Here is an 11,216-nt window from a genome sequence, read left to right as displayed (position 1 = left end):
TTTTTGGTCTCTTGTTTCTCATCTTTCTCTTGAAAATATCCCATAGATTCTCTATGGGGTTCAGGTCAGGCATGTTGGCAGGCCAATTAAGCACAGTAATATCATGGTCAGCATACCACTTGGAAGTGGCTTTGGCTCTGTGGCCAGGTGCTAAAGTCATGCTGGAAAATGAAATCAGCATCTCCATAAAGCTTGTCAGCAGATGGAAGCATAAAGTGCTCCAAAATCTCCTGGTAGACGGCTGCATTGACTTTGGACTTGATAAGACACAATGGACCAACACCAGCAGACGTCACGGCACCCTAAATCATCACTGACTTTGGAAACTTCATACTGGACTTCAAGCAGCTTGGATTATGTGCCTCTCCAGTCTTCCTCCAGACTTTGATTTCCAAATGAAATGCAAAATTGACTTTTATCTGAAAAGAGGACTTTGGACCACTGAGCAACAGTCCAGTTCTTTTTCTCCTTAGCCCAGGTAAGATGCTTCTGACGTTGTTTCTGTTTCAGAAGTGGCTTGGTAGCCCTTTACCTGAAGACGTCTGAGCATGGTGACTCTTGATGCACTGACTCCAGCTTCAGTTCACTCCTTGTGAAGCTCTCCCAATTGTTTGAATCGGCTTTGCTTGACAGTATTCTCCAGCTTGTACTGGATTTTTGACTTTCATGAGCTGTAAGCTCCAATCATCAAAAATAAAATAAAAAAACTTTTGAAGTGTTTTACTTTACATGTAATGAATCTAGAATATATGAAAGTTTCACTTTTTGAAATGTTACAAAAAAATTAACTTTTTCACGATATTCTAATTTTTTAGATGCACACACACACACACACACACACACACACACAATTTTGATTCCCACTGTCCCAAATAATATATATTAGGAAAATACCACATAAGAAGAAGTTGGATCTTAAATAATAAATAAACAAACAAACAAACAAACATTTTATGCATTAACAGTGCTGGGAATAATATGGATAATAACAAGACTTTACTGTTGTTTTGGTGTCATTTAAAGACTGGATTGTATAGTTGGCTTGTTCCATATTAAATGACTGCTGGGAAAGCTGATCTCTTTGACCTTCATACCTGCATAATACAGCAAAAACAGAATTTAACATTATTATTATAAAACATAATCTTAGATATTGAAATACACATTTCACACATTACAAATTAATATTAGTATAGGGAAAAACTCACATTCTCTTTTGTTTCAGCACTCTCATCGCCTTCTGTTTCACTGCATTCTGTAAAGAGATTGTTCATTTCATGCTTACAGAACTCTGTATGATTTATAGTGGGGTCCAAAAATCTGAGACCACATATAATAAAGTAAATAAAGTAAATTTGTGAACTTGAAAACTTCTAAAGGTAATATAATAATATAATAGTATATAATATAATGTGTAATAGTAGTTGGCAAGGCAACATTTTTCATTTTCATTTAAATTATATGTTACTTCAATAATAAAGTAAAATTTAAAAAGAAAAACAAAATACAACAAAATGACTTAAACCTTAACTACAATAAAAAAAGAAATTAAAAAACTAATTCAAAATATTAATAAAACTATCTCAATGATACTACATTTATACTGGCACGAGTTCTGCTATCATAGGAGTACATACAAAACTGAGACATTCATGTTAATTTTTCAATTAAAAAGTAAAATTGATTAACAGGTTGTTATGTTGATAATAATGTACTGAAAAAGCAAAACAGACTTTTGGATCTCACTGTATAGTTAGAATGAGAGATTGCATTATTGCATGTTGACACGATATCAACTCGAGTTTTTGATGCTCACTTTTGAGGGTCCATCCCTCATCTTTTTCATCTGGTCCTTATACTTCATTAGCTCTGCGTCGATTCTCGCTATTTTCTTATCGATTGACTCGATCCTCGTATCCACCTATAACGGGAACAGCACACACAGCATCCACAGTACATCCATGTCTGACATGCAAACACCAATCAGGATGCTGCACTCATGTTCTGGGAGAAAGTCACAACAATACACTACTTACATTGCCTATGCAGTCAGAAAGGTTAGGAGTAGGCGTTTTATTGCTCCGTCCGAAAATTCGGTTCATTTTTAACGGGATTGACACTTATTTGCTTTGTTAAGGTATTTAAATGCTGATCACAGCGGGCTTGTTCCGGTTGGTCGTAGAATACACACCATAATAAAAGTCACGGTTGAGGATCATCATCCGCTGTTTTTCTGTTGGTTCCCATTGGTAAAGCTTTAGAAATGCCCTAGATTCAGTTCTTCTAAGGCTATTGCTGTATATGTTTTTCTTTCGTCTAATTTTTCCCTTGAAATTGTTTCGTCACATATCTTTTAAACCAACCAATATAGGGAGACCAACGAATAAATAAATGGATTACCTAATGTATATGAATTATTGCTACCATTGGTTTACTATTATCAGGTTGATATATTTCATAATTGATCTGATATTATCATGAATGATACTTAGGCTATTATTGTAATTTTTAAATAATATTTTTTACATTGTTTTTATGTGTAGCCTAATTAAACTTTGAAAATAAAATATTTTGAGTTTATAATTTCAGTTATCTATCAATTAATAAATGCATTGTTTTAATTTACTGTAGACAATCTGAGACATCTGACTGCTGCATTCAAAAACGATTTTTTTATTTTATATATTTTTAGCAACATTCAGTACATATTACCTATGTTTATGTAACCACCATGATCTGATGATGTAAATTCACTCCATTCCAGTCAGAAAAGATGGTAGACTAGTATTTCAATTAAAAAAAAAAAAAAAAATTATGGAGGGTGTAAGTACAGATAAGTCATTTTCTCTCACAATATATTTGTAATTACACACCTCACAGATTCCATGGAAATGAATTGTACATGTTCCTTCTCTGGGGCTGTTCTGACAAACAGATGTTTCACAGTCTCACAGAGTGACCTTGAAGCGCTATGTTTATCCATTAATGTCTACCATGGCAACGTTAACACTTCATCAGACTTACCAAGAACTAGATTTAACTCGGTACTGACAGAACCATCTCTGAAAAGTGTTAATGTGCACATAATCTGACAAGGTTCTGGACAACTCTGTAAAAAGAAGCCCTTTAATTTTCTGTTTCTTGAAGCCTACCATCATTTTAACTTGCAAAGCACGTTGTATGAAAAATTATTTAATGCACCTTTATAAGGACGGTTAAAATTTTTTTAATTCTGCCATCCTTTATTCATCTTCATGTCGTTCTAAAGTGAGGAATTTAACAGAATGGTTCCTATCCACTTGTATTTGGAAATGAGCATTTGAACTACTAAATATCTCTTTTGATGTTCCCTGAAAGAAAGAAAGTCAGAGTGGAAAATCTAGAATTTATATCTTTTGATAAACTAAACATTTATGTAATCTTCAATGGATGTTTTATATTAATTCCATAATGTTTCATTAAAAAATATCACCATTTTAGAGAGAAAAAAAAAAAAAAAAATATATATATATATATATATATATATATATATATATATATATATATATATATATATATATATATATATATATATATATATATATATATATATATATATATATATATATATATATATATATATATATATATATATATATATATATATATATATATATATATATATATATATATATATATATATATATATATATATATATATATATATATATATATATATATATATATATATATATATATATATATATATATATATATATATATATATATATATATATATATATATATATATATATATATATATATATATATATATATATATATATATATATATATATATATATATATATATATATATATATATATATATATATATATATATATATTTTTTTTTTTTTTTTTCTAAATTAAAGCTATAGACACAGTGTCCATTGATCATCATGTCTTCCTCTATGACGTATCTGAGATGTTCTCATTATACTGACAAGCATCAAAGGTGTGGAAGAAAGAATGTCTCTTGCTGTTTGAAATAGGCTATAAGATGCACAATAGGTTGCCATGGCGATACTGCCTTTGTTACGTGGTTACGCTTCTTTCATCTGGCTTTGTTGTCTTGAATGATTTTTCACACATCATTCAGTCGAAGAAAACCCCATAATTGACATCTCTGAACAGAACATGAACACTAATTCTTACAGTTCAATTTATTGACAATGTTGTTTTCAAATACAGGTAATATTATACAAGCAAGGTACAACTGATGGCATAGCAAAGCTCATTTCATTTCAAATGATTTGTTTTTCTTCAAAAATTGCACATATTGAAACACAAGCTGAGAAACAAAACTTGCTAACACATTTAAAATCTGCCATTATATAATAGTGTACATTACTGAAAGTACAGTCGAACTTATAGAAACTTCTCTCACTCTGCGCTTCATTGTCCTATAACACCATAAAGCATCTTAGATGACCAAATATTTGCAATAATGTCATATATATTGATTAACGAAAAACCAAAGGCACAAAGGGCATTACATTTTTCAAAAGAATTGTGCAATTCCTATACTGTTGTGGCAAGAGCAGTGATGATGTCATAATAAAGGAACAGAACTACAGTAAAAGATTGCATTTTTACGAACGTCAAGACGTATATATATATATATATATATATATATATATATATATATATTGCCATCACATCCTAAAGGTAACATTACAATACTTACAAAAATCAACTGTTACATCAATAATGTTTTCTACCACGGAACTGATTTTGTATTTTCTTTTCATCATAAATTGTATTCACATAAACATTACTCAGAGATCCCCACATTTTCACCGTCAAACATGCAATTGAGCTGTACATCTTTTTTGTAGGTCTAGAGAAATGATAATACACTGTATTAAGCATGAACAACCTGACTAAGTAGATTCAGTCCTTTAGTTGGTTGTTTTAAAGCCCTATTCCCCAAAAAACAACAACATATAAATCCGTAGACTCCCTCTAAGGCAACTTAGATACATAATCCTTCATACATAATCATTCATAATCCTTTTCAGACATAATCCTTCAATCTAAATCAAATACGGAGAATATAAAGCACTTATCAAACAGTAAGCAGTTCTGAAAACACTACACTCACTTTACTTAAACTGCTGTAGACTAATTTTTTCCTCCACGATTACAGATATATAGTTTCCTGAGTGATAATTATGTGACACTGTTGATACTGTTGATTAATATACATTGATTTATACATTTATATATATATATATATATATATATAACAGACACATACATACACAGTGTTTTTGTTTGCAGTTTTTGGCTACACTATTTTTTTCATGTCTACTCAAGCGAAACTATAAGTTTGAATTAAAACATGGTGCCTAATATACTATATATCCCAAAGGACTTATTACACAAAAGGATCTTTGAGCATGACGTTTGATTGTGAGGGACCAGATTTTAATCATTTTAATCATAATCAAATATTTTGGTCAATGGACATTCAAAAAAAGCAATAAACTAGATTTGAATGAGGTGATACACTGTAAAAAATGATCATATTTTAACGGAAAAAGACCTGGTGATTTCTTAATGGTAATTCCCTTACTATACTAGGAAAAACTGTAGTAATGGGACAGTTAATAAATGTAGTTTGTGGAAGTGAAAAAAAACCAAGTGATCCTATTACTTACAGTGAAAAAATGTAAATCGATATTTCTGTGTGACACTTCACATTTGATGGCTTTTGATTGAAATAACGGTTTCTTAGTTTTTTTCTTATCGGTTATGTACATTAGGGTTTTATGTTAGTAAATTCATGTTTACTACATTATTTTAGAGTTATGTATATTAATGTAAATCTTCTGTATATTAATATTAATATTAACCCCTTGTGGAAAAGTTACCTGTGATAAGCTTTGATTCATCATGTGGCTTTCTCATTAACACTTTGTGTTTTTGGTGGTTGTCAACGTATTATAAAAGCATAAAACATATTTTAAAATTTTAGTAGGTTGGTGTTTTAACATTATATCAGTTAATAAAATATAATGTATGGGTTTTTACTGTAAACTTTTTAAGTTTTAATGTTTAAAGTTTTACAGTCATTTTCTTATTCATAGCTTTCAGTCACGTGACCGGCTCGAAGACCTGGAGGGCAAAACATCCATAGAACTGCTGGACAATCCTGTCAATTTTCCATCTGTTTCACAGTCGCAAATATTTAGATCACCTCTCAAAATAATAAAACAAAGGTATGTGAACAAAATGCAAGTTTTGGCCATTTGCAATTAAGCACCCACCATATTAAACAGTGCGACAAAACGTTGTGAAAACACTTAAAGTGCCTTTATTTATATTTAAAACAGTAATATTCTCTATATTAATGATGCATAGTTTACATAGGCAAGCAGATGAGGCTGGAATATGAACGCAATCCGCTTAATGGTTCAGTGTTTTCCTTCTAATGGTTTTCTATGGGAAACCATTTAACATGAAACTTTGCACATTGCGTTTATATTCTGGCTTCATCTGCTTGCCTGTACAAAATATACACACAATCAATAAGGTGTTTACTGAATGTCGCCTTTTAATATCTGCGTTTTACTACATTACTACTTACAAACTGCATAAAAATAACTGGTGGTCAGTGGAGCAAAGCTTCGTTTTGCCCTCCAGGTGGGCGTTCCTATAAGGGTGTGACGTCACGTGTATAATCAATAGCGCACTATAAAAATCCGAATATGTAAATACGAAACCCCTTTCACACAGTAATACCAGTAAATTGCCGTAAAATTACCGGAACGACTTTACCGGTAAATTCAAAAATGCACTGTTCACAAGGGCAATGGCGTTCCGTCTTTTTTCCAGTAAAGCACCATTCACACATCGGTTTCAAATTACCGGTAAATTCTGTGACAAAATTTAACGGAAATGACCTCTAAACGGCTGTGCCTCCCGGTGTTGTATTTGTAAACGTGGAGGGGAAAACGTGGCCAGTGTTTTTGTTGATGTTTTCGTTTTTGTGTCAAACGTTCACATTCGTGCAGCTTCTTTTGGCCCAGAGACATCATATTAGACGACTTCAAACCGAAATACACAGCATGGAGTAAGTGCGCCATCTGTGTCAGAATGTTATGAAAAGGGCCTGTTCACAGTTCACACATGATCTCTTTACGGCAATTTACCGGTAATTTTCCAGTAAAATCTGTATGTGTGAAAGGGGTAAATGATTTTGCTAAAAGATCCCTTTTTGCTCTAGCAATAGTTAGCCCATTTTTCTAAAGGTAAAGGGCACAATCTCTTCCTCAGATGGCGGTGGTGATCTGTGTCAGTCCCAGGTCATTTGAGTCCTCTTGACCATGAAAGGACGACAGCTCCACGGCTAGTCATACGGGTTGACCTTGGCCCCTGTCCCCTTTGGCCTCTGCTGGGCACGTGTGCTCACGAAGAGTGCTTCTGACCCGACTGACGCCGTGCCCATCCCCCGTGGTCCGACCTGAGCAGCAGAAGTCCCTGAAGCAGCGTTTGAAGTTCTCATCAAGGAAAGCATACAGGATGGGGTTCAGGCTGCTGTTGGTGTATCCCAGAGCCACACAGAAGAAGTAGGCGGCCATGACTGCAGTGGTCTCCGGCACTCCGGGCGCAAGAGCTTTGACTAGAATGAAGATGTGTATGGGCGTCCAGCACACCACAAACACAGCCACCACAACCAGCACTAGACGGGTGATGCGTCTCAGGTTGCGGTCTTTCTCCCGAGAGCCCGACAGCAGACGTACGCTCTTGAGACGCAGGACCATGAGCGTGTAGCACACCGTGATGATGAGGAGAGGAGCCACAAAGGCAAAGATGAAGACACAGATCTTCATCAATGTGTCCCAGTAGATATACGGGTCTGGAAACTGCAGAGCACATTCTGTAGTGCCTGCAGAAGAAATATAACAACAGCGGTTAATTATTAATCAGAAGTGAGGACAGCTTAATCATCTGTGCTGTAATGAAGCCTGTGGGAAGGAACAATAAATACATTAGGATGGAGTAGAGAACTCACAGTCCCATCATTTACCGTAAGATATTTTGGATTTCTTCCTAAATGATAATTAGATGTCACTGCTGATTATAATACATTGATTTATAGATATATAGACAGACAGATGATAGATAGATAGATAGATAGATAGATAGATAGATTTCAATAGTCAATAATTATTTAGGTTATGGCTGATAACCGATAATTGCCGATATAAAAATATAATTGAATTGTCCTAATAAAGAATTAAATCAATCAATCAATAATACACTAAAATGTTTCAAAATTGTATACATTTTCTAGCATTGTTAAAAAATAAAATAAAAATATATGTAAATTAGGCATCACAACATTATAATATACAGCATGAAAATATTAATTTTGAGATTTGCTAAAGATTATATTTAACAGTGTTATTAATTTATTGGTATCTTTAAAGATTAACTTAAAGTGAACATTAGATGATGGGTGACTAACTAACCCTAAATACCTAATATTAGCACAAAAAAAAAAGTATTAAATGCCAACTACCAATATGGGTAAAAAAAATGGGGGAGGGGGTCAGAAAGATTTAATTTTTAAGAAATTCATAATTTTATTCAGCAAGGATGCATTAAAGTAATCGAATGTTAAAAAAGATTTATTCTATTTCAAATAAATGGTGTTCTTTTAAAGTTTCTGTTGATCAATGAATCCTGAAAAAAAGTATCCACAAAATTATTAAGCAGCACAACTGTTGTTGTCAACATTGATAATAATAAGAAGTGTTTTCACACGCCCAATAAACATATTAGAATGATTTCTGAAGGATCATGTGAAACTGTAGACTGGAGTAATGGCTGCTGAAAATTTAGATGTGCCAACAGAGGAATAAATAACATGTTAAAACACATTAAAATAGAAACACAGTTATTTTAATTTTCAATAATATTTGAAAATATTACTGTTTTTTACTGAGCATAAGAGAGTTCTTTCAAAAAACTTTAAAAAAATCTTACCAATGCCACATTTTTGAATGGTAGTGTATATATCATTCATCCCTACCATTGTTTGTTTGAGTGCTCCCAAGAACCATTGCAGGGATCCCAGCAGCCGAGGACAGCACCCAGATGAGGATGTTGATGATCTTAGCTTTCATCGGTGTTCGGAAATCCAGGGCCTTGATGGGGTGGCAGACGGCCACATAGCGGTCCACACTCATCATGGTCAAGGTGAAGATACTAGTAAACATGTTATAGTAGTCGATGGAGATGAACACCTTACACACCACCTCTCCAAACGGCCAGGAGTTCAGCAGATAATCTGTGCTTTGAAAGGGCATGGTGGTGGTTACCAAGGCATCTGCAACAGCCAGGTTGAAGATGTAGATGTTTGTGGCGGTTTTCATTTTAGTGTATCTGTTGGGAAAATCGATTGAGCCAGAGTGTCAAAATAAATGAAACACAACCCATCAGTGTGATAAATTCACATATGAGATTGCTTTCAGACTGTATACTAAATAAACTGAGTGCAAATTCCCAAACGTTACCAAACATTTCTCTTTCACTGGTTGTGTAAAGACATTATATATCATTCACAGCTTAAACCCATCTATGTTTCGTGATTATATTTGCATTATGACAGCTTGTGCTGTGATACATTATTCAACAAGCACGAACTGTGCAGTTCTTTATCTCAAATGTCTCAAAACCACATATACCATCTTTACACAGCACAGAAATGGCACTTAAAGTGCCATATACATGACTGTCCTGTTTTAGTATGATTTTTATTCGTCTATACACAGAATGTGAGCAGACACAGTCTTTGCTCAAAGCAGTATACTGTAAATCAAGGTAATTTTGACTGCATTGTGCGTTCATATTTCAGTCCACCGGGGGGAGCCAAACTGCCGAATTGGACTTAAAACCTTGACTAAATGTTTTCCATAAAACAGGTATTTCGTCCAAACTATCCCATCAGAAACGTCTCATATGACTGTTTATAAACGAAGTCTATTAAAAAGTGAGATACATATTTTCAAAATTATATTTAAAGGCACTCGTATGATAATCAATGCAGGGCAGTACATCTTAGGACAATGCTGTTTCTTACCTGATAATGACATACATCACCAGGCAGTTTCCCACTAGTCCTACAACAAACACCACGGAATACACGGCAGTGATGATCGGAATAATAGGAGACATAGTTTCCTGCTCGTTCGTCCAGCTTTCATTCAGTGAATAGTTATAAATGTCCGAGACAGCAGACTGCCATGTGAAGTTGGGTAAACACTTCTCGGGGTGCAATGAGGGGCATTTGTCCTCCTTAAACATTTGCACCACGTTGCTGTCCATCGTCTGTTTATTTGCAAAATGAGAGCAAATGTCTAATTGAATCACTGGAAACGTTCAGTCGCTTTAGAATACAGATTATATGAAAATGGTAAAAAATAATAATCAGAAATGAATAAATAAACGACGGATATTAATACTGACAGTTTTTTTAACAACATAAATATTCAGTATGCATTTGTTAAAAAATAGATACAGTGCATATATGCTGAAATCTGATTCTGCATTGCACTTTACCCCAAAAATGTGTGTTGCACAGTTGGTAAAACATCAAATATAAAAGACTTACCTTATTATAAACTACAAACCGCAAATTTAAATTGAAAATCCCAAGGTTTTAAAACATCAATGATGTCTGTGCGCAATGCGTTGATTTCTTTGGCCCGCTCCTATTCAACTGATGACTGACTGCCACCTTACTAGAGCAGCTGCCTCCGCCGCGCGAGCGTCCCGTATGACATCAGACCTCGTGTGACGGTCTCTATCTGAAACAGTCCGTTAAGCAGCTGTAGTGTCTCACTGCGACTCTTCGCCTATATCGGCGGCAATGAAGTTGTCTTCTAAATGTGATAAATGTCTTGAAAACATAAGCCACTTTTGTAGGTTAAATAGTTTTAATGTTTCATGAGATGGCGCGCGCCAAACTTAATGTCTGGAGACATTTCACGCGCACACTGTCGCGAGAGAACTCAACAGGCAAGACCGCGGGTTCAATAAAGATAGCAGCAGGTGAAGTTCTCCAGCGTGAGTGGACATTATCTTTTTTTTTCAAAGAGACAAAGATGGGGAAAATCGCATTAGTTTTGTCAGAGAAGGATGTGCGTAATTCTGTGGGCAAGAGA

At 34.1% G+C, this 11,216-nt stretch overlaps 1 protein-coding gene and 1 pseudogene across 1 annotated transcript in view; both read right to left on the bottom strand.

The window, feature by feature from the left end:
• The window catches only part of LOC107686086 (charged multivesicular body protein 5-like), a 5,113-nt gene extending 2,932 nt beyond the window's left edge, over window positions 1-2,181 (bottom strand). Inside the window, exons 1-4 of the mRNA XM_016482924.1 lie at window positions 2,037-2,181; window positions 1,817-1,921; window positions 1,209-1,255; window positions 1,001-1,094 (exon numbers count right to left, since the gene is read on the bottom strand). Coding sequence (XP_016338410.1) covers window positions 1,001-1,094; window positions 1,209-1,255; window positions 1,817-1,921; window positions 2,037-2,102 — 312 coding nt within the window. The 5' untranslated portion in view covers window positions 2,103-2,181. The remainder of the gene's footprint in view (window positions 1-1,000; window positions 1,095-1,208; window positions 1,256-1,816; window positions 1,922-2,036) is intronic.
• A 5,078-nt stretch (window positions 2,182-7,259) lies between these two features.
• LOC107686085 (kappa-type opioid receptor-like) lies at window positions 7,260-10,835 on the bottom strand (annotated as a pseudogene).
• Between the last annotated feature and the right edge of the window lie 381 nt (window positions 10,836-11,216).

Source organism: Sinocyclocheilus anshuiensis, unplaced genomic scaffold (assembly GCF_001515605.1).
Source record: "Sinocyclocheilus anshuiensis isolate Anshui unplaced genomic scaffold, SAMN03320099.WGS_v1.1 scaffold930, whole genome shotgun sequence".
In the NCBI taxonomy this organism is placed as follows: Eukaryota; Metazoa; Chordata; class Actinopteri; order Cypriniformes; family Cyprinidae; genus Sinocyclocheilus; species Sinocyclocheilus anshuiensis.
The sequence above is the reverse complement of the archived record's forward strand: the minus strand, read 5'-3'. Positions and strand labels throughout refer to the sequence as shown.